Source organism: Aythya marila (genome assembly GCF_965140915.1).
Source record: "Aythya marila genome assembly, contig: HAP1_HAP1_SCAFFOLD_169, whole genome shotgun sequence".
In the NCBI taxonomy this organism is placed as follows: Eukaryota; Metazoa; Chordata; class Aves; order Anseriformes; family Anatidae; genus Aythya; species Aythya marila.
In genome coordinates, this window is record NW_028137768.1 from 436,868 (window position 1) to 460,927 (window position 24,060).

The window sequence follows — 24,060 nt, forward strand, 5'->3', positions numbered from 1 at the left end:
TTCAGATTTGGTGGAAAATCCCACAACCTATGGGATCTTTCAGGAGGACTCAAGACTCAGGAGGAGTTTTTTGGATAAGAAGAGAACAACAAGGTCCATAGCAAGGATTACCTTCCAAAGCTGTCAGAGGGACAGGACATGAGGGCTCCTTCTCACAGGGCCTGCTGCTGGCTGTGCAGCTGGGGTGCAGGCAGGGGTGCCCAGGGCTATGGTGCAGAGCAGGGTCCCTGCTGTGCCCCAGGGTCTGTGTGCCGGGGCACGGCCTCTGCCACCTGCCAGGCTCAGCACTCAGCCTACCCAGAGAGAGCCCAGTTCTTGTTTAGTCTTGTTAGAACAGAGCTGCTGTATATCCACTGAACATGGGGAAATGTCCCTGGGCAGTTGTCTGGGACAAGAGGTGTCTGCAGAGCAGAGCACACAGGTGATGAGGATCTGTGAGCAATGGCAGGGAGAAGATGTGGGAATAGGGAAGCATCTGCCAGCAGGGACAACTCCAGGCAGCAGAGACCTGGGCAGGGAGGGAGAGGGAGCTGCTGCCTGAAACACGAAGGGAGGTGGTATTCAGGCACTCCCTGCCAGGCCTGCAGTGCAGGCACCTTCTCTGCAGCAACCCCCTGCTCTCCTCTGCCACACAGCACAGCCTCTGCCTTCAGGAGTTTTAGGGCATGAGCCACCTCCTCCTCAGCTGGACCTCCCGGAGAGGAGAGAAGCCTGTGTTTTGCAAGGTGATACACCACGATGAGGCTAAGAGTACCTGCCCTGCAGTGTCACTCTCCTAGTTGGCATGAAAACTTGGTAAGCTGAAGGCTTTCTTGCATGCCCATCTGCCTTTCGCTATGTCATTGGTTTGGAGCATTGTGGTATTCTCTCTTATTTCTCCATATGTTTGTGGGTCTCCTACTTCTTTGTCTAGGGATCAGGTGGGTGTAAATTTCTGTTCTGAACTGGACTGCTGGTGAACAAGGTGCCCAAACTCCATTTTACACTGTCAGGCACACTGTCATTCAGGTGACAGGGCTGTTAAATGAGGTGCCTCATTCTTCATTCACCACATGGAATAGTAATTTCTGTGCAGGAGGAGTGGGTTTTCCTCAGAGAAGTCTACCTTACTTCGCACTTTTATCTTCTCCTAGTGCAGACGTGCATGCCCTGAGGCAGCAAATGTCCAACAGCACTTTCCCCATTGAGTTCCTCCTTCTGGCATTCACAGACACGCGTGAGCTGCAGCTCCTGCACTTCGGGCTCTTCCTGGGCATTTACCTGGCTGCCCTCCTGGGCAACGGCCTCATCCTCACAGCCATAGCCTGCAACCACCGCCTCCACACCCCCATGTACTTCTTCCTCCTCAACCTCGCCCTCCTCGACCTGGGATCCATCTCCACCACTGTCCCCAAAGCCATGGCCAATTCCCTGTGGGACACCAGGGCCATTTCCTGCACAGGTTGTGCTACCCAAACCTTTCTGTTAGTCTTTTTCATCTCAGCAGAATTTTATCTTCTCACCATCATGGCCTATGACCGCTACATTGCCATCTGCAAACCTCTGCACTATGGAACAATAATGGACAGCAGAACTTGTGTCAACATAGTAGCAGCTGCCTGGGGCAGTGGTTTTCTCAACACTGTCCTGCACACTGCCAATACATTTTCCCTCCCCCTCTGCCAAGGCAATGCTGTGGACCAGTTCTTCTGTGAAATTCCCCAGATCCTCAAGCTCTCCTGCTCAGATGCCTACCTCAGAGAAGTTGGGCTTGTTGCGGTTAGTGCTGTTTTAGCATTTGGATGTTTTGTTTTCCTTGTGCTGTCCTATGTACAGATCTTCAGGGCTGTCCTGAGGATTGCCCCAGAGCATGACCAGCACAAAGCCTTTTCCACTTGCCTCCCTCACCTGGCCGTGGTCTCACTGTTTCTCAGCACTGTCTTTTTTGCCTACCTGAAGCCCCCTTCCATGTCCTCCTCCTCCCTGAATCTTGTGCTGGCAGTTTTGTACTCAGTGGTGCCTCCAGCAGTGAACCCCCTCATCTACAGCATGAGGAACCAGGAGCTGAAGGATGCAGTGTGGAACCTCATGACTGTTTTTCAGAAGTGACAAATTGTCTATCTTCCTTCTCATATCACTCATAATATAACTCATTACAGGTGAGATGTATTTTTATTTTTTTTCTCATTTTGCTTTTCATTTCTTGAGGTAATATTGTCCAAAAAGAAATTATTTTTTTCATCTTCTTCCATGTAAACACCCACCTGTCTTGAATGACTCTGAGACGTGGTGGAAACAAGGTGTATTTAAAGTGTGTTTGAGATATATTTAAATAAAAGGAAGGACCTGCAGTGACTTGCTTGTCTGAGATCCTTCCTCAGACACCTGTGGTGGAGCTGCAGGGGCACTTGGCTGTGTGCAGAGAGTCCTGGCACAGGAGCACTGCCAGGGATCCCCAGGGCTTGGTCTTTCCTGTCCACAGGCAGGGTCAGGCCAGGGGCATGTCTCTAACACAGCTGGCTCCGTACCAGCATTTCCAGCATAAAAGGGCATCTGCTTGGGGCAGTGCCTGAAGGCTCAGCTCTTCTCCCAAAGCTGCTGTCATGGATATTGCAAAGGAATGGAATTGAAGGAGGCTCCTTGCTTTGTTTGATTCCTTGTGGGCTTATGAGGATGAGATCAGCTGATCACCCAGGATCAGCTTTTAGGCAGGGAGGGCTGATTCTGGTATTGCCTGCATGGATATGGTGACTCTACCAGCCTGTGTCCACAGCATGCAGTAGGTGTGAAGGCAGGCAGGCATCTTTCTAGAGGGAAGTGGAAGCTGCCAGAAGTGCCCAGGGAATCATCAGGGACAGTGTGTGTCAAGGAATCAGCAGGGCATGGAGCCCACAGAGCATGAGCATATCCAGGGTAGAGCCACCCAGAGATACTATGCAAGATCTGGGATGGAACAGGCAAAGGAGAGCTCTGCAACTCCAGGGAAGACAGCAGGCATAGGGAAAGAAGTCTGCTGAGTTATTTGTTACACCTCTGGTGAAATTTCATAGACTGGATCTAGTAAACCACACAAAACCATCCGTGACATTGGAAATTGTTGCCTTCAGGGGGCAGTGGCAACCTGGTTCAGGAATGGCACGGCGACCAACCCCAGGCCACTCAGTCCATCAGCTCACAGACACCAATGTGGTGGATGGCAAATGGCGTTTATTATCGAGTCACATGGTGTTATATAGCCGAGGCCCACAACGTCACTTCCACTTGCTTACGTCACAGACCACGCGCTACTGTCCATCAAGGGAGGGGCTCCACCTTTCCGTACAGCACGACATCTTCCGGCCACCAGACCCTAACTACCCACATTTCCCCCCTCCCTATGCACAACCAAATTAGCTAAAATATAACCATCTAAAAAACAGTTCTGATAACAATCTTAAGAGGCAGACATCATAACTTAAATAAAAAACATAAGGCACAATAACCAGGAGAAAACTAGGAGGTAACTGGTAATCCTGAGTAAATACACTCTTAAAGTAGTTGTTGGTGTTCTACCAACATAATGTAAACTTTCTCTAACCGACTTTTAACAAACGACACAAGCTTATTTAGTATACAAGGTCCAAAGATTAGATCACACAAAGGCATTGCAGCCCCCCCCCAAGGAAGCCTCTTCGCTGTTGTCTGGATTCTGCCAGTGTGGAACTCTCAGGCTTAGACAGGACGCTTGCCGACTTATTGGCTTCTCTTGTCACCGGGGTATACGGATTACGGGGGTGTCCGATGATCCGTTCCTGTGAACAGAAACTCAGTTTTCATTAGTTTTATTCTGAAGGTCCGGTTTGATGGACTTAAGCGTACACCATTTGACCCTGCCATCTTTTTTGACTGCAGCATACCCTCACCCTGTCAGAACTAATTTCCACCCTTGTTCCCATTCTCCCAGCTCATTTCTAACTATAACTGATGGGCCTTCTTCAAGCGCTCGAGAATTTTCGCACTCGCGATTTCAAACCCCTTTGTTTTTAGTTTCTGAGACTGTTGACACTAGCTGGTCCACTTGACTTCCTGACGGCGCAGTGATCAGGATATCGTCCATGTATTGGATGATAGTCGTGGTCGGATCACTGTGCCGAACTGGCGCCAGTGCCCGATCCACTGTGTTCTGGCAGATAGTAGGCAAGCTGATCATTCCTTGAGGCAGCACTTTCCATTGGAAGCGTAAGTTGGGGTGTTGGCTGTTTGGAAACACGACAGAGAAAGTAAACCGCTCCTTGTCTTCTTCATGTAGAGGTATCGAGAAAAAACAGTCCTTAATATCAAGGACAGCACAAGGTTGCCCTTCCGGTATCATAGAGTTCATAGGCAACAACATCTGGACAGGACCCATTGGCTGCTACGACTGGGCCTTTTGCCTCCACAGGCAGTGATGAAGAGTCGACCGCTGCCTGGAGACGATCTACAAATTGTGTAAAGCTCTCACTTTCACTTTGTTTTATTGTTGACCATGGCGATGGTTTGGCAATAACTCTAGAGGCTGTCCGAATAGTTTCTCTGGCCGCACGAGTAGTTGCCATAACTTCATGGGCCCACAGGCCCTGGGCTTGCGCCTGGGGGGTGATCATTGTTGGGTCCATACCCATTAGCCGCTGCAGGCTAGAGCCATATAGTGGGTGATCCGCCCCAGTTACTTGGGCCAGTTGTCTCGTACAGTTGTCCTCCCACTCTTGTTTAAAAACGATCATCCCTGCCCCATCAAAAATCAGTCTACAAGTTTGTTTTATATCAAACGGGAGCATATCATCTCCCCCAAAAACACCATCTATGAGGGTGGAGACCATTGCAGAATTAAGTCCTTTATCTGCGATGGCTTTAACAATCGCTTGTACAACCTTAGGGTTTATTGGTCTGTCACCCGGACTGGGAACGCTAGCGTGGCCGATGGAGCCCAGTCAGCACACGCAATCTTAATTTTCCTCCAATCCGTGAGAGGAATTTCTCCCCCTCGCGGTGCAGCTTTATTTTGGATGGGGATGTTTTTGTTTTTGACTCCATCTGTCCCCATTTCCTCCTCCTCCTCCGAATTTGAATCGGTATCTGATCCGGAGTTGGAGCTTGACTGACTCGTCACCTCCGAGTTCCGGTACGTTCCTGTCGAGTTCCGGCCCCACCCACCACCCTTGCGGGCGGGCTGTTGTTTCCCTTGTGGCTGGCCCCGCCGCCTTCTCGGCGAGGCGTTTGCCCCACAAGAGCATTTTTTCGGATGGACGTTCAGATTGGCTCTCTGCCCCTCTCTTGTGCTTCTAGCTCCTCCCCGGTCACCCCCACAGCCATTCTCTTTCTCGTTCTCCTCCTCCCATTTGCACGTGTTAGTTAAACCTAGCACTTCTTCCCCGTTCCCGCTGGAGGCATCTTTGCCCTACCCTTCGTCTTCTAGTTCGACGCTGTATTGGGGCGCACATGGTGGTAGTCTCTCCCAGATTTCCTCAGGCTCTGGTTCCCCACCGGCACCCCTGGCTTCCTCAGCTGACCCACCCCATAGCTTCCGTAATTTTGATACGACCTTCACAAGGATTTCCATCTTCCTTATTGGTCCGGGAGCACCCTCCCTGCTGGGCTGGTCCCGCCACTCCAGCCGCCATTCACCTGAATCCAGGAGTTTTCCCGGGTTTTGGCACCACTTGTTGCCTTCACGGGGCAGTGGCAACCTGGTTCAGGAACGGCACGGCAACCAACCCCAGGCCGCTCGGTCCATCGGCTCACAGACACTAATGTGGTGGATGGCAAATGGCGTTTATTGTCGAGTCACATGGTGTTATATAGCCGAGGCCCATAACGTCACTTCCGCTTGCTTATGTCACAGACCACGCGCTACTGCCCGTCAAAGGAGGGGCTCCACCTTTCCGTACAGCGCGACATCTTCCGGAGGCCAGACCCTAACTACCCACAGGGTGTCCAGAGAAGAGCCCAGCCCAGACCCTGCTCTGCTGGTCCTCCCTGTCTCTCCCAGGACGCCAGTCCAGCTCAGCCCATCCCCAACTCTCCACACCTCCTTCTCCTTTCCCCAGCCCAGCCCAGCCCAGAAGAGCAGCCCAGGCTGGGAAGGCCCCAAAGCAGCAAATGGAGGAGTGGAGGGCAGTGGCAGTGTCCCTGCTGCTGAAATTTGCAGGAAATTCCCTTCCCACAGGCATTCTGCAACCCTGTATGCTAGCCCCACTCCCCAGCACAGCACAGCACAGCACAGCATCACACTGCTGGCCCTGGGGCTCCTCAGGCACCACCACTGCACACACACAGCACCCTGCTCTGCTCCCAGGACACCCCATGTCCCACACAGCCTTGCCCCAGCCCAGCACCTCTGGGCTGGCCTCAGCAGCCATTCCTGCAGCCCCTGCCCATGCTGCCCACAGCCCCCCAGCTGGCGGTGCTGCCCTGCAGAGCGAGGGGACTGTGGTGTGCCGGGCTGTGGGGGCACACTGCAGGGCCGTGCTGGTCAGGCTGGGAAGGCAGAGCCAGCTGGTGGGGGCACTGCCACTGACTGCCTCCCACACAAGTGGTTCCTTGGCCATGGAGGGTGCGTACAGATAGCTGGCCTTCTTCAGAGTCAGAGACTCATGGAATAGCCTGACAAGGAGGAACCCACAAGGATCATCAAGTCCAACTCATTTCCAATGTCATTAGATGTTTTGGGGTGGTTCACTGTATTCAGTCCATGAAATTTCACCAGACGAATAACAACAAATCCAGCAGATTGTTTTCCCTATGCCTGCTGTGTTTCCTGGAGTGGCAGAGCTCTCCTTGCCCTGATTTAGCACCTTGAATGCTTTAGCACCTGGTTGCCTCCACGTTGGACAGACTCATGTTCTGTATGTTCCATGCTCTCCTGCCTCTCCTGAGCAACAAGAAGAATCAGTCCTCACAGTAACACAAGGGCTCTGAACAGGAATGTGGGAGGTGAAAGAGAGCAGCCTAGAATAAATAAATAAATAAATAAATAAATAAATAAATAAATAAATAAATAAATAAATCCTGGGGCCCCCTGGCAGTGCTGCTGTGCCAGGACTCTTTTTCCCTCCACCTTTCCACACATCCAAGTGCCCCTGCAGCTCCACCACAGGTCTCTGAGGAAGGATCTCAGGCAAGCAAATCACAGCAGGGTTCTTTCTTTTATTTAAATACACAGAGAGCGTAGCTTCTCGTTTACTCCATGTCTCAGAGTCACACAGACAGGTAGATACTGAAATGGAAGGGGATGAATACTGACATTTTTGTGTACAACACTATCACACGTAAATCAAAGATAAGATAATGCAACACAACCACACACAAATTTCCAACAACTAGGCCTGTAATGAGCTACATTATAAATGATATGCAGAGGAAGAATGGCAGTTTATTGGTTCTGAAAATGTCCAGTTACCAATTCGCACACTACATCCTTGAGCTCCTTGTTCCTCATGCTGTAGATGAGGGGGTTCACTGCTGGAGGCACCACTGAATACACAACTGCCAGCAAAAGATTCAGGGAGGAGGAGGATACAGAGGGGGGCTTCAGATAGGCAAATAATCCAGTGCTGATGAACAGGGAGACAACAGCCAGGTGAGGGAGGCAAGTGGAAAAGGCTTTGTGCCGTCCATGCTGTGAGGGGATCCTCAGCACTGCCCTGAAGATCTGCACGTAAGAAAGCACAACATAAACAAAACACCCAAATGCTAAGCAGGCACTAACCACAAGAAGCCCAACTTCTCTGAGGTAGGCATCTGAGCAGGAGAGCTTGAGGATCTGGGGAACTTCACAGAAGAACTGGTCTAGGGCATTGCCTTGGCAGAGGGGGAGGGAAAATGTATTGGCAGTGTGCAGCACAGCATAGAGAAAGCCATTGCCCCAGGCAGCTGCTGCCATGTTGACACAAGTTTTGCTGTCCATTATTGTCCCGTAGTGCAGGGGTTTGCAGATGGCAACATAGCGGTCATAAGCCATGATGGTGAGAAGAGAAAACTCTGCTGAAATGAAAAAGAAAAAGAAAAATATCTGAGCAGCACATCCATAGGAGGAAATGGCCCTGGTGTCCCACAGGGAATTGGCCATGGCTTTGGGAACAGTGGTGGAGATGGATCCCAGGTCGAGGATGGCGAGGTTGAGGAGGAAGAAGTACATGGGGGTGTGGAGGCGGTGGTCACAGGCTACGGCTGTGAGGATGAGGCCGTTGCCCAGAAGAGCAGCCAGGTAGATGCCCAGGAAGAGCCCAAAGTGCAGGAGCTGCAGCTTGCGTGTGTCTGCGAATGGCAGGAGAAGGAACTCTGTTAGGAAGCTGCTGTTGGACATTTGCTGCCTCAGGGCATGGTTGCCTGTCCATGGAGGAATAGACAGTGACATGTTAGAGAGACTTTTCCAAGCAAAAACTAAACCTTATTTCACAGAAAACATCCTCAAGAAGGCTGTATCCTCACTGCATCTTCATCTCAAGAAGACTTGCTCCTGCCTGGAGCTCTGCATCTCTCTGCCTAAGGATGCCACAGAGACCATGAAGATCCTCTGTAATCTCAGCAGTAATCAGTGCTGCTGGTAAACAACACCAGGGGTGCATCTCAGGTATCCACTGGCCAGAGGCATCTCCCTATTTACAAGTGATGAAAGGGACATCCAACAATCCCACAAAGAAACAAAGAAGGTTGTGTTAGTGCTGCCTGTAGGTTAAATGGTGTGGAGTGAATATATGAGTTTCCTCAAAGACCTACAAATCTCTTTTAACTGTAATGCTCTATGAGTTTAGGTCCCTTCTACAATCCTAACAACACCATTATCATCTCCCTGACTGCCGTCCAAAGCAGGAAGTTGAAAAATGAGACCTCAGAGAGTGCCATTCCTTCAGTTATGGCATGTGTTGATCTTCCCTGTCAAGAATCTCCCCCAGAAATGCTCTGGGGGTGCTGGGGAGATATGAGGAGCCTGGTCCATGTAGCAGCCTCCTGCCAGCAGCAGGACCCTGTCCAGCCCTGGCCTTCTGGTCCTTCCAGCCACAGCTTCTCCCCACAGCACCCTGGGCAGCTCCCCAGGAAGGCTGAGAGCAGAGCCTCACAGGTGGGAGAGGCTCTGCCCCGGAACACAGCCCCTGGGGCACAGCAGGGACCCTGCTCTGCACCACAGCCCTGGGCACCCTTGCTTGCTCCCTGCTTGCACAGCCTGCAGCTGGTCCTGTGAGAAGGAACCCTCATGTCCTGTCCCACTGATAGCTTTGGTAGGTAATCCCTGCTCTGGAGCTTGTCATTCTTCTGTTATCCAAAGAGAATTCTCCAAAGATAAATATCCAAAGAGTTCTCCTGAAAGATCCCATAGGCTGTGGGATTTGCCAGCAAATCTGGAGATGGCACAGGAACAACAGCTGCGTTACCCTGCAGCCACAGACTTACCCTGTTCAGGGATCTGAAGATTTCTCCTGCAGTGAGCTCTCAGCATCCCCCCTCCACACTGCCTTTAATATCACCCTCCCTTCTCTCAGCCACCCTTGTCCCCTGCAGGCAGTGCCCCCAGCCCTGCTGTGCTGTGCAGAGGAGCAGCTTCTGGGCAGAGCTGTCTCTCTGCAGTGCTGCCCGCTTGCCAGGAGCTCCCCTTGGGCTGAGAAGCCCGGCCCAGTTCAGCAGCACAGCTCCAGCCTAATGCCTCTCTGTCTCTCCCCTCTCTTATGTCTTTTGAGATCTCCCTGGGCCTCCAGGGGAATCAGCTTTGAAACACACTGAAGTAATCACTGATGTTCCTTCCCTCAGCTGCTGAAGGAATCTCATTTCCAGCACTGTCCTTCCTTATTCAGAAAATGGATGAGGTCCAAGGATCACCCTTTAATGCCCTGTTTTTAGGCAGGACACTCCTGCAAGAACAGGGATGGATCTTCCTTCTCCCTGCTGATGGAAAGGTTTCAACTGAGCCAACCAAGGCACCTCCTTCTTTGTTTGCTGTCCAAAGGCTAGGAGGATACCTTAATGTAATCCAGATGTATTACTCTGCTCTCTCCCATGACTCACATTTGGAAACTGCCCTGGCTATGTTACACAGTGACCATTCACTGCCTCTACTGTGAACAGCGCAGGGAGCTCTTGGCAAGTCCCTGGTCCTCCAGGGGAATCAACTCGGAATCAAACCAATGCAATCACTGTTCTTCCTGCTGTCAGCTAGGGAGAGACACCTATTTCCAGTGCTATCTTTTCTCTTAAATCAAAATAAATGTTTGATATGGGAATCATCATTTCTTGTCCTTTTATTAGTTAGGACACCCACAAATTTTATTCCATTTCTTTCAAGCACCTGTTAATATTCCGGAGAATGAATCTTTTTCACTGCAAATGAAATCCCTCTGTCTACACAGACTACACAACCCAGCAAGCTCATAGAATCATAGAATATTTGGGGTTGGAAAGAACCTTAAGGTCTAGTTCCAGTCCCTGTGAAATGGGCAGAGTCTCGTCCCACTAGACCAGTTTGCCCAAGGTCCCATCCAACCTGATCTTAGACATTACCAGCGATGAGGCACCCACCACTTCTCTAGGCAACCTGTTCTAGAGACTCACCACCCGCTGCGTGAAGAATTTCTTCTTTAGATCTGATCTAAATCTGCTCTCTTTTAGCTTAAAAGCACTGCCCTTTGTCCTATCACTACACTCCCTGATACAGTCTCTCCAGATATTTATCCTATGTGTCTCCCCCTGTTCTCTTAAGAGTAGGGAGGGAGAGAGTGGCTGTGTGGTGCTTGGCTACCTCCTGGGGATAAAGCACAACACATCTGGGGACACAAACCTGACAAACAAATGATAAAGGAGGCAGTGAGGGAGCCAGACCTGGTCAGTCACACTGATTGGTGAGAGTATGAGAGAGGATGTTTCTTCCAGCGAGTTTATCTGACCAGGTTTCTTGTCAGTTGAGAAACCAAGGGAAAACAGGGAATACTGGTAAAAGGGGATGTCCTATAAGGAGAGGCTGAGGACACTTGGGTTGTCTAGTCTGCAGAAAAGAAAGCTGAGGAGCAACCTCATTTTTCTCAGCCACTGTCTTAGGAGGGCAAGTGGAGAGGGAGGTGATGACCTCTTCTCACTGGTAAATGATCAGAGAAAGTATGCAATGGCACACAGATGCACCAGGGAGGTCCAGACTGGAGAGTGGGAAAGTCGTCAGTACTGTGAGGGTGGTCAGACACTGGAATAGGCTTCCTTGAGACCTGTTTTTTTTTTTTTTTCCCAGCCTGTCAGTGTTCAAGAAGCATTTGGACATTGCCCTCATTGATATGCTGTAACTTTTGTTTAGCCCTGGAGAGATCAGGTAGTTGGACCACACAACCTTTGAAGGTCTCTTCCAACTGAACTATTCTGTTCTAGTCTAGTCTTGTCTAGTCTAGTCACTACACATGTGCATAGGCCCATTTGTGTATTGGAAGACCACAATAATGCTTCCTGGAGTCTTCTTTTCTTCAGGTTAATCCCGACTCTCTCAGCTGCTCTTCACAGGACATGTATTTGGTGTGCATGGCATGCTTTTGGTAGTCAGGTGGTAGGTTGCAGGGGGTGCTGGATGATGAGGAACATCAATTTGATCACTCTGGGTTAGCTCTCCTGACTGTGTCCCATCGCAATGTCCTGCACACTTCCAACCTACATGTCATGAGGGGCAGTATTAGAATCAGAAACCCTTGATGCTGTGTAGACACATTCCATGACTGTTTCTAAACCTTCTCAAAGCCAGTTACCCCCTGCACTAAAACACCTCATCCCTGGAGAACCCTGTGCAACAGCTGTCTTGAAGAGTGTTTGTTTTGTTTTCTTCTTTCCATTAACATGTGACCAAGTCTTGGAAGACAGCAGATGTTACAGAAGTCTTTGTTTGGAAGACAAAGTTGAGGCTGAACTAAGTAAAAATTATGTGTTTATTGAGTTAATTAAGCAACACTGAAAAAAAAAAAAAAAAAAGGTTTTTCTTTTATTGATGGTGTGCAGAATGTTAGGAAATACCTTGACTTCAGCAAGGCTTTTGACACCGTCTCCCACAGCATTCTTCTCAAGAAACTGGCTGCTCTTGGCTTGGACTGGCGCACGCTTCATTGGGTTAGAAACTGGCTGGATAGCCGGGCCCAAAGAGTCGTGGTAAATGGAGTCAAGTCCAGTTGGAGGCCAGTCACTAGTGGTGTTCCCCAGGGCTCGGTGCTGGGGCCTGTCCTCTTTAATATCTTTATCGATGATCTGGACGAGGGCATCGAGTGCACCCTCAGTAAGTTTGCAGATGACACCAAGCTAGGTGCGTGTGTCGATCTGCTTGAGGGTAGGAAAGCTCTGCAGGAGGATCTGGATAGAATGGACCGATGGGCTGAGGTCAACTGCATGAAGTTCAACAAGGCAAAGTGCCGGGTCCTCCACCTGGGGTGCAATAACCCCAAGCAGAGCTACAGGCTGGGAGATGAGTGGTTGGAGAGCTGCCAGGCAGAGAAGGACCTGGGAGTATTGATGGATAGTTGGCTGAATATGAGCCAGCAGTGTGCTCAGGTGGCCAAAAAGCCCAACAGCATCCTGGCTTGTATAAGAAACAGTGTGGCCAGCAGGTCTAGGGAAGTGATCGTCCCCCTGTACTTGGCTCTGGTGAGGCCGCACCTCGAGTACTGTGTTCAGTTTTGGGCCCCTCGCTACAAGAAGGACATCGAGGTGCTTGAGCGGGTCCAGAGAATGGCAACAAAGCTGGTGAGGGGTCTGGAGAACAAGTCCTACGAGGAGCGGCTGAGGGAGCTGGGCTTGTTCAGCCTGGAGAAGAGGAGGCTCAGGGGTGACCTTACCACTCTCTACAGGTACCTCAAGGGAGGCTGTAGATAGGTGGAGGTTGGTCTGTTCTCCCACGTGCCTGGTGACAGGATGAGGGGGAATGGGCTTAAGTTGCGCCAGGGGAGTTTTAGGCTGGATCTTAGGAAGAACTTCTTTACCGAAAGGGTTGTTAGACACTTGGTTGGGTCTGTCTGAGCTGGAGTCACCTTTTCCCTGCAGCAGCCCGCACAGTGCTGTACTCTGTACTCGTAGCTGGAACAGCACTGATATCACTCCAGTGTTGTGTCTATTGCTGCGTAATGCTGGCACAGCATCAGGACTCCTTCCAAGCCCCCAAGAGCCAGCAGGCTGCGGGTGGGCAAGTGATGGGGAGGGGACATTGCCGGGGCAGCTGACCTAAACCAACCAAAGGGATATTCCATAACACCTGATGTCACACTCAGCAATAAAAAGGGGGGCTCTCGTGGGGGAGGGGGCTGTTCCTCCTGAACAACCACTACGCGTTTGAGGCCCTGCTTCCCAGGACATGGCCAAACACCGCTCGCTGATGGGAAGTAGAGAATAATTTTTTTCTCTCTCTCTGTGCTTCCGTGCGGACTGATTGTTTCTTTTGTTTCTGTTTTTCCTCCCCATTCCCTTTCCCTTTAATTAAACCTTTCTCATCTCAAACCTCGAGTTCTCTGTGTTGTATTTTCTCCCCCTTCCTCTTTGAGGAGAGGGGGAGTGAGAGAGCGGTTGTGGTGGAGCTCAGCTGCCCACCTGAGTAAAACCACCACAGTCCTTTTAGTAAGGAGGGACGTTGCACCCCCATGCTGCGTCTCGAACCCGTGACCTCAGATTTCTCTTCACGTCGCCAGGTGAGGGTTATGCGAGCACCTCGAGCCAGTGAGCCAGGCTGCCTAGGGAAGTGGTGGAGTCACTATCCCTGGAAGTCTTTAAAAGACGTTTAGATGTAGAGCTTAGGGATATGGTTTAGTGGGGACTGTTAGTGTTAGGTCAGAGGTTGGACTCGATGATCTTGAGGTCTCTTCCAACCTAGAAATTCTGTGATTCTATGCTTCTTATTGACTTCTGATATCCTGTGTGCAGTTCTGGGTTCCGCGGTACAAAAAAAAAGACAGGGATCTCCTGGAAAGAATCCAGCGGAGGGCCACAAAGATGATATGGGGCCTGAAGCATCTTCCCTATGAAGAAAGGGAGAAAACAAAGCAAGTTGAAGTCCTTTATAAGGACAAGGGCAGTCAATCTCAATGTATTTCTTAGTTCCTCAAAGAATAATTAGTGTTTTCATCCTGGCTGGGTTATCTGTAATAGAATCCCACAAAGACATCCTCTTTGTTTTTCCCTTAATCCTAACCCAGAGGATCTCAACATTGCCATCATCAACTGCAAGCTCCATGCAGTCCAGCCTTTCCTTTACATACAGCACCACCCCACCGCCTTGCCTGCCCTGCCTGTCCCTACTGAGGAGCCTGTAACCATCTATTGCAACACACCATTCACAGGACTCATCCCACCAGGTTTCGCTTATGCTGATGATATCATTGCTCCAGAATTGGGCCAAGAATTCTAGATCATCCAGTTTATTCCTCATATTGTGTGAATTTGTGTAGAAGCACTTCAAATGCACCTCATAGCATGCAGAACCTGGTGGAGAAGCCTGAAGGACCTCACTAGCACACATTCCTTCTAATTCTGGCACTCCATCCCTTATTTTATCACTGACATGCCTGGTTTTATCCCTTTCCCCTTTTGACTCTAGTTTAAAGCCCTGTCTATCAGCCCTAATAATTCCTGGGCAAAAATCCTTTTCCCCCTCTGAGAAAGGTGCATCCCGTCTCATGCCAGGAGGCTTGGTGTCGCATAGACCTTCCCGTGATGAACAAACCCAAAGTTCTGCTGGTGGCACCAGTCTCGGAGCCACGTATTGGTGAGCCGAGTCTGCCTGTCAACATATTTTCCTCCTATTGGAAGGAAGAGGCAAATATGACCTGTGCCCCATATCCTTTAACCAGTCTCTCCAAAGCCCTAAAGTCCCTTTGGATTGATCTCATACTTCTCCTTGCTACATCGTCATTACCAGCCTGAAAAAAAAGCAGTAGTGGGTAGTAGTCAGACAGCTGTACCAGGTGAGTGACTTTCCTGGCAATACCTTTTACCTAAGCCACAGGGAGACAGTAGACTTCCCTGTGGGTTGGGTCTGGATGGTATATCAGGCCCTCTGTCCCTTTCAGAAGGGAGTCCCCATGATGATAACCCTTCTTTCTTTCTTGACAGAAGATGTAGTCCTGCAAGGGGTAGGTTGCCTTGCCTTAGGCACCCCTTCCAACTGGGATGGGCTTTTGTCTACATCGTTGTTTTGACTGCCATGTTCTAGAGCTTCATAGCTGTTACAGAGGGGTAGTCAGGAAGGAAAGGTGGGCAGGGAGAGGGCTCGCCTACCACCCCAAGCAGGAACCTGCTTCCATTCCCCCCCTTGGCCTAGGTCCCCTCCTTGCCTGGCAAGATGGGGGAACTTTTGTCTTTTGTGTGGTGGCTGCCTGGTGGGATAGAGGAACCTTTGTTACTCGTGTTGTGGTTGGCTCATCAGTCTGTCTCAAGGAAGGTAGAGTATGCTTCCACCAGTCAACTTCCCTCTCTGCCTCCCTGATGCTCCTCAGCCTGTTCACCTCCTCCCAAAGCTTCACCACTGGGCTGAGCAATTCTTCAGCCTGTGCACACCTCCCACAGGCATACCCACCGCTGCTGCTGTCAGACTCCAACAGAAGTGTTGCAGGAAGGATGGCCGAAGACATGACATACACCAATGTGGTGAAATCATATGGTTAAATCACTCAAACATACAACTACAAGAAAACAACCCCACCTGCAAGAAAACAATCCCCTTTGTGATTAGCAGTCACGTAGATCTTGTCCTTGAAGAAGTGCCAGCTGCTTGCAACAATTTTTTTAATTCCTCAATCGGGCGATAGAAGAACATCGTTATGGCAACTTCTCGTAGTTGTCCTGGTACCTTGGTTTGCTCAGCTGCAGCAAGTCACGGCCTCCTTGCTGTTTCAAAAATCCCTCAACAATTCCCCCTTTTTCTTTTTGAGCAATCCAAGCCTGATGTAACATTTTTGCAAGTAACCTTTTAACCACATTTACTACAATACAACACGCAATGGTGATTAACACCACAATAAACAGGAGCCTTAATCCCTGTGATTAATCCCTGTAACTATCTAGGTATCATCCCAAACAAATCAGTGAGCCATTGATCGGAAGGACTAATATCGTGTTGAATCTTTCCCATGTGCTCCTTCAGGAAAGTAATGGATTTGTGAATTGACTCACTATGATCAGAAAGGTTCAAACAGCACATTCCCTCAAAGTCCTCACACCCATGTCCTTGATTTCTTTTAATTTCACTAATTGTTTCTTTAAAACCTGATGTGATTGTTTGACAATTGCTTGGCCCATGGGAGAATATGGAATACATGTGATATGCTTTGCTCCCCACATTTTCATAAATTTTTTAACTTCTTCACTAACATACGCTGGACCATTGTCCGTTTTGACCTACTGTGGCACTCCCATAATGGCAAAACATACCGTCAGATGTGTACACACATGGAGTGCTCTTTCTCCCCCCTGCGCAGTTGCCCTGCATGAATCTTGAAAAAGTATCAATACTCACATGCACATACCTTTTAGTACCAAATTCCATTACATGTGTTACATCCATTTGCCATACATTAGTGCCTTAACATCCCATGGATTAATACCCAAACCTAACCCTGGTCCATGGTGACTACAAGAAGGGCACGCTCTTACTATGCCTTTCACCTCTGTCCAGGTAAGTCCAAACAACCTCCGAAGACCCTTTGCATTCTGATGGAACATTTCGTGCGACACTCGCGCACGTGCAAAATCACTCTCTGGCCCCACTGTGACCATACTCACCAACTTATCTGCTTGTGCATTACCTTCCGCTAACCCAATCGAGAACTGATGACTATGTATATGGATAACACAATAAGGTGAAGTTCTCCCCTGAATGGCATCTCACAGCTGCAGAAATAATGACAACAATATGTCCCTCTTAGTTTGCCATATCAAGACATCCTCTATCCGGCTTACCATGTTGGCAACATACAGAGAGTTTGAGACGATATTGATCGGCTCATGAATCCAGCACCGACAAGCCCAAACAACTACTGACAATTCCAGTGTTTGTAATGAATCCCCTGTCTGCCCTGAATTAAGTATTTTTCCCAACTCCCATTCTTGTACCACACACATGCAGCCTTCCTACTTGTTGCACCTGTATCAGTGTATACAGTGCAGCCCACCACTGGTCGGGATGAGAGTCGTGGTACTACCTGCTCTTTATATGATCTTATAACTTGCCAGAGAGGCCCCTTTGAAGTTCAGGAATGCACCAATCCCAGATAACCTAACACAGCTTCTTGTAGCGGTATGGACTACTGTAAACACCATTCCAAAAGATCCCGAGTCATTGGCAGACTAATGTCTCCTGATTCCTGCCTGCTGATCTCAATACTCCGAGAACGACCCTTATGTACTAACTCTGCGATAGCTTCTGCCTATGTTTGAGCACTCGTTTTTGGCTGAATCAGCCAGAAAATCCACTCCAGGACTCAAAAATCCTGTCCTATCATTCTGCTCTTGCTATCTCCTGTTTCACTTATGCTATTCCTATTACCAGTGCTGTTAGTGTCAGTGGCAACCTCCTGATACTGTTTCTGTCTGTGTCGCAACTTACTCTCCCCCTTTTCTTTTTGCCACTGACCAAGACACATGATTGCTAACTAGTAAGGAGAGTGCAACTTATGCTATACATCTGCAAGCAGCGCCAGCTGCAACCTTAGCAACTATTTGTGAAAGAGCCTGCCCTTGCTCATTTGTTAGTTTAACCTCCTGCTCTGCACTTCTTCCTCACAATAGACGTAATAATATAGCTAAGTCATCATTAGTAATCCATACAATGTGGCAACCCCACTGAATGTTACCCAGGACCGTTTGTGCATCTGTCAAATTAAGTAACACTGTAGATATATCAACTTTCTGTGGACGAATGGTAGAGTCTGATATTTTCCATCCTAAGTATAGCCATGGCTGTTTCCGTTGAACCTTCTCTGGGGCTAACTTCAACCGTTTTGCTTCTAGCGTATTCTGAATAAACTTTAGATCTGAATCCTGGAAGCATTCTGGCCTACAAAACAGAATGTCATCCATTCTGTTTTTATTCTGTGATATAATGGCAAATAATTATGTCACACCACTTGATACAGTCAGGTAAAAGATTCCTAGAAATACTAATGAAATTCCAACATGGAATGAGACCCCTACAACACCACACTCTTTGAAAACTTTTTTCAGCTGCTGACATTTATTGAGTTTCTTGTTTTCACTGCTGAGATCTGTGTCCGCCTTTTCAGGGGATCCACCCACATCCTTGGCCGAGCTGCTGGCAGTGGCCCGCAGCACCAGCAGAGGGGCCGGCGGGCTGAGGGGGGGCCGCTCAGGGGTGGAGGTTGGCGGGGGGGGAAAGCAGCGGCGGCGGTGGGTGAGCGGAGGCCCGCGGGACAGCGGGCCCGGGCGCAGCAGCAGGCAGAACATGGCAGCACCCAATGCATAACCGCTTGATCAAGTAAAGTCAGAAGGAGAAGTTGAAGTGACTTGGAGTGTTAATGGGCCCCACTGAGGGCCGTTACCAAGAGATTCTCCTCAGGGACTTGTTAGGGCAGACAATTGGAGGCCATGATTGCAGACAGGCAAAGCAACGTGCTGAGAAAAGTCTTGGTTGGTTTTGGTGAAGCAGAAGAGCCAAGGCCTGACCCCAGCCACTGGAGGGGAGATCCTGCACCCCCACATCCAGTTCAAGGCTCTTCCTGGGGTCTGGGGGATGTGGTGGGCAGTGTGATGCCACAAGAACAGTGGTATGACAGCTCTGAGGTGCTGCACGGGGTTGAAAGGAATCAATGAAGCCTCATCACAGTGAATATAAAATATCTCCTCATAAGTTCTAGCAAAGGGGACCCTTGTTGGGGTCTTTCATTTTTAAAAGCACCCTCTGCTTCTCCAGACACAAGTCACCTCACCAGCATCTTCCAAGCCATGGGCCTGCTGCTGGCCTTGCAGCTTCTTGGCTAGACACAGCCAAGCCTTGTGCCTGCTGCTGTCCAGTCATGGACTCAAGTAGAAGGGACAGGAGAACCCAACTTGGGGCCTTCTTTCTGTCTGGGTCCTCCTGGGTCTGTAGGAAGAGGGTATCCCACAGTAAGCATGCCAACCAGGTGCCTTCTGCTGGCCTACCAGGACCACTGGCAGATGTCAGCCAAAACGTACCAATCCCAGGGAGAAGTCAAGGGTGACCTGCCACCTACAGACAGAAGTGACCTCACAGTCCCTTCCACAGTCACATTCCTCCTGCTGGGGCAGGATATCCTGAGGCAGAGCTGACTTCTCTCTAGTCTCCTAGGGACTAGATTTTACCTTTCTGGGTTAGAGATTAAACAAAGTTTTAGATGGAGTGTTTGGTATTCTGCTTGTGGTGTCAGGTCTCTGGTTAGGGTATGGGCATGCATTATGGTTAAGGGTTTTGTTTAGGTCTGTCAAGAAGTCTAGGATTAAATAGAACATTTTAATGTTAGTGTTAAGGGCAGTGACACTGCAAGAGAGTAAAGGTAAGGGAAAGGGACTATGGGCTGAGTTTTGCTTCAAGTGATACTTTGAGGTCTGCCTTATAGTAGTGGATTCCTGTCAGGGTGTTGGGCTAATGTATAGGTTGAGGGATTATTGTTACTGTTGAAAATACTGTAAGGGCCATATGTGACAAGTTTTAAGTCAATGTTACAGCAGCATCAACATTACATGAACTGCCTTACCTCTACAAAGGTAAGCTTCCAAGCTCCTTTTCCTTTCCTCTTCCCTCCCCCAAATTTGTCCTGGTCAGGCTACTTCTGACCTTCCCATATCAGTCATCTAACTGTGATCAGCCTTCTGATGGCTTTCATAACATCAGAGCACCTGTCTCACCTCTGTTGACTACTCTATTCCGTAGTATTAGAGTACTCCATACTCTATACTCTGTTGGCTATTCAAGTCTGTTACTATGAAAGCCTCCCATGGGAACTGTTAAGGCAGATAATTGGAAGCCATGATTACAGATAGCCAAAGGCACTGTGCTGAGAAAAGTCTTGTTTTGTTTTGGTGAAGCAGAAGGCCAAAGCCTGACCCCAGCCACTGGGAGGGGAGATCCTGTACCCCCAGCACCCGCATGTCTCACTCAGAGCTCTTCCTGGAGTCTGTGGGGTAGGGTTTAATGCCCATAATATCATGTGAAGGAAAATGTTATGATACCTTCTAGCGTTTTCACATGGCTGAAAGGAGAATACATGGTCCCAATGCCATAACACATCTCCTCATAAGCCATGGCCAAAGGAACAAAGATGTTAGTGCTGCTGAAGCCTTCTGTTCTTGTCAGAGCCCTCTGCCTTCTCCTCCACAGGCTTTCCTATGCTGTCCCACTTCTCTCTGAAGGCTGCAGACAGCCACTTCTCTTCCCCACCTGGCTGTCACTCTGCTATTCCCATGATTTCACTGATGCCTCTCCATTCTTGCCAGCTATTCCTTCAAACACAAGAGCATGACCTGATCCAAACTCTCTCTGGGTGACCTCTGGACCCACAGCACCAGTGCCAGAGCCTCACCTTCAAGTCAAGAATTTCATCTGAGTATCTACTCTAAATCTACCCTCTTTCAGTTTAAAACCATTCCCCTTGTCCTTTCACTGAACACCCTGAAAGAAAGTCTCTCCCCAGCTTTTCTGTAGCCCCATTTAAGTATTGGATGGACGCAATAAGGCCTCCTCAGAGCCTTTTCTTCTCCAGGCTGAACAACCTCAGCTCCCTCAGCAAGTTTTAATAGGAATCATAGAATCATAGAATCATAGAATATCTCAAGTTGGAAGGGACACATAAGGATCATTGAGTCCAACTCCTGGCACCACACACGTTTACCCAAAATTTTAGACCATGTGACTAAGTGCACAGTCCAAACACTTCTTAAATTCAGACAGGCTTGGTGCAGTGACTATTTCCCTTGGGAGCCTGTTCCAGTGTGCGACCACCCTCTCAGAGAAGAACCTCTTCCTGATGTCTAGCCTAAACCCCCTCTTCTCAGCTTGACACCATTCCCTCAGGTCCTATTACTGGTGATTAAGGAGAATAGATCGGTGCCTGCCCCTCCATTCCCCCTTGCAAGGAATCTGTAGACCGTGATGAGGTCTCCTCTCAGCCTCCTATTTTGCAGGCTTAACAGGCTCAGTGCCTTCTGCCATTCCTCATATGTCTTCCCCTCTAGACCCTTCACCATTTTCGTAACCCTCCTCTGGACACCCTCCAACAGTTTTACATCCTTTTTGTACTGTGGTGCCCAGAACTGCACACAGTACTCAGGGTGAGGCTGCACCAGCGCATAGTAGAGCAGGACAATCACTTCCCTCAACTGACTAGCGATGCCATGCATGAGAGGTGTTACAACCTCTTGATCATCCTTGCATCCTTGTCTGGACTCACTCTAATAGCTTTATATCCTTCTCATACTGAGAACCCCAGAACTTAACACACTACTCTAGGTAGGGTCTCATGAGAGCAGAATAAAGGGGGAGAATCACCTCATCCATTCTCCACCCAGACTGTATTTGTGCTTGGAGTGCGCTGACCAGGTGCAGGACCTTCTACTTGGCCTTGTTGAGCTTTATGAGTTTGCCACAGTCGTGGTTTTACTCCAGTGGGCAGCCAAATTCCACCACGACCGCTCTCTTACTCCCCCTCCTCGAAGGGAAAGGAGGAGAAAATATGACACAAAAGGCTCAAGGGTTTAGATGAGGATGGGTGATGACTCATCAATTATCATGACGGGCAAAATAGATTCAGAGTAGGAAGACAGTAAAATTTATTGCCTATTACTAACAAGCTAGAGAAGTGAGAAACAAAGGAAAGAAACCAAAAACGCCTTACCCCCATCCACCCTCTTCCACCTCGTCCCCCCAAGCGGTGCAGGGGAATGGGGGAATGGGGGCTGTGGTCAGTCTATAGCACTTTGTCTTCACCACTCCTTCTCGGTTGCTCTCTTCCCCTGTGCTGTGAGGTCCCTCCCATGGGATACTGTCCTTCCCAAACTGATCCTGCATGGGCTTCCCACAGGCAGCAGCTCTTCAAGAACTGCTCCAGACATGGGTCCATACCACAGGGTCCATCAGTCAGGAGCAAACTGCTCCAACCTGGGGCCCCCATGGGCAGCAGCTCCTGCCAGGTCAGCTTCTCCTGCGTGGGCTCCTCTCCATGGGCTACAGGTGGATTCCTTTTATTTTTTATTATTTTATTATTCTTTTTATTTATTTATTTATTTATATTTTTATGTTTTATTTTTATTCTTTTGTTGTTGTTATTTGTTTTCTTATTAGATTGACTTTACCTCAAGTGAAGAGTTCTTGCAGTTTTTCTGTTTTCGATTCATATGGTGGCAGTGAGCTAATGGCTCTATGGTTTTTCCCTGCCTGCCAGGTGCAACCAACAGCAAATGAGTCCTTGCTGAGCCCTCAGTCCCTACACGACCATGCTGTGATCCTGACTTCAACACACTGAGCTAATGGAGAAACACGAAAGGCAATGATCTTTGCTGTCTATTCCTTGAAAATGTTCTTGACCACAGTTTTTTAAGAAGATGTCAGCCTTCAAGCAGTGCCCTGAGAAGATCTTTTCTGAGTACTGAAACACTTCTCTGGAGACCAGCTGTGCCACTGCCGTGCCCACTTCCTGTCCCTACCTGCAGTCCCAGCACAGCCCCACAGCAGCACTGGCACCAAGCTACAGGAGCAGCCGGGCCTGCCTCCACCAGGAGGGCTCAGTAGGAGAGAGTGGCAGTGGCAAGAGAGCAACTCTGCATGCACCAAGTGCTGGTGCTCCCTGGCCGTGCTGATGGGATGGGACTCTTTTCCTCTGCACAAGGGCACTGTCCCTGCAGATCCAGACCAGGTCTCAGAGGAAGGATGTCAGACAGAGAAGGCACTGCAGGATCCTTCCTTTTGTTTAAGTTCACAGGGAGATAGGCTCCTCATGTATAGAGTTTCAGTATATACATTCAACACATACATACTGAAATGGAAGTGGGACAAATAATGACAGTTTATTGGAAATCCATAGATGAATTGAAACTAAAAAATACCAATACTAAAAACACATGCTCGTATACACACAGACACACACAAAGAAAAAAGAAAGAGAATATAGTCTGTTCTTTTAATAAGTGACATTTTAAATCATTTGCAGAAGTAGATTGAAAATTAATTTCTTCTGAAACACATCAAGTCATCAGTTTCCATAGAGCTTGCTTGAGTTCCTTGTTCCGCATGCTGTAGATGAAAGGGTTCCCTACTGGAGGCAGCACCGAGTAGAGAACTGCCACCATCAGGTCCAGGGATGGGGAAGAGATGGAGAGGGGCTTCAGGTAGGCAAACATGATGGTGCTGACAAACAGGGAGACCACGGCCAGGTGAGGGATGCACGTGGAAAAGACTTTGTGCTGACCCTGCTCAGAGGGAATCCTCAGCACAGCCTTGAAGATCTGCACATAAGACAACACAAGGAAGACAAAACAGCCAAATGCTAAAGAAAAACTAAATACAAGTGCCCCAACTTCTGTGAGGTAGGCATTTGAGCAGGAGAGCTTGAGGATCTGGGAAATTTCACAGAAGAACTGGTCCACAACATTGCCTTGGCAGAGGGGCAGTAAAAATGTAATGGCCGTGTGCAGGACAGCATTGAGACAGCCACTGCCCCAGGCAGCTGCTGCTATCTGGACACAAACTCTGCTGCCCAGAAGGCTCCCATAGTGTAGGGGTTTGCAGATGGCAATGTAGCGGTCGTAGGCCATGATGGTGAGAAAACAATATTCTGCTCCAACCAAGAAGACAAAAAAGAAGACCTGTGCAGCACACGCTTGATAGGAGATGGCCCTGGTGTCCCACAGAGAATTGGCCATGGCTTTGGGAACAGTGGTGGAGATGGATCCAAGGTCAAGGAGGGCAAGGTTGAAGAGGAAGAAGTACATGGGGGTGTGGAGGTGGTGGTCACAGGCTACAGCTGTGAGGATGAGGCCGTTGCCCAGGAGGGCAGCCAGGTAGATGACAAGAAAGAGCCCGAAATACAGGAGCTGCAGCTTGCGTGTGTCTGCAAATGGCAGCAGGAGAAACTCAGTTATGGAGCTTCTATTGGACATCTG

At 49.1% G+C, this 24,060-nt stretch overlaps 3 protein-coding genes across 3 annotated transcripts; 1 reads left to right on the top strand and 2 right to left on the bottom strand.

Moving 5' to 3' along the window:
* Positions 1–1,161: 1,161 nt before the first annotated feature.
* On the top strand, positions 1,162–2,088 carry LOC309890556 (olfactory receptor 14C36-like; the record flags this gene model as incomplete). Its single annotated transcript, XM_082784980.1, has 1 exon — positions 1,162–2,088. The coding sequence occupies one exon, from the start codon at positions 1,162–1,164 to the stop codon at positions 2,086–2,088; it is 927 nt and encodes a 308-aa protein (XP_082641106.1).
* Positions 2,089–7,369: 5,281 nt separating this feature from the next.
* On the bottom strand, positions 7,370–8,302 carry LOC309890557 (olfactory receptor 14A16-like; the record flags this gene model as incomplete). Its single annotated transcript, XM_082784981.1, has 1 exon — positions 7,370–8,302. The coding sequence occupies one exon, from the start codon at positions 8,300–8,302 to the stop codon at positions 7,370–7,372; it is 933 nt and encodes a 310-aa protein (XP_082641107.1).
* A 14,840-nt stretch (positions 8,303–23,142) lies between these two features.
* On the bottom strand, positions 23,143–24,057 carry LOC309890558 (olfactory receptor 14C36-like; the record flags this gene model as incomplete). The annotated part of the gene is made up of 1 exon (XM_082784982.1): positions 23,143–24,057. The coding sequence occupies one exon, from the start codon at positions 24,055–24,057 to the stop codon at positions 23,143–23,145; it is 915 nt and encodes a 304-aa protein (XP_082641108.1).
* Between the last annotated feature and the right edge of the window lie 3 nt (positions 24,058–24,060).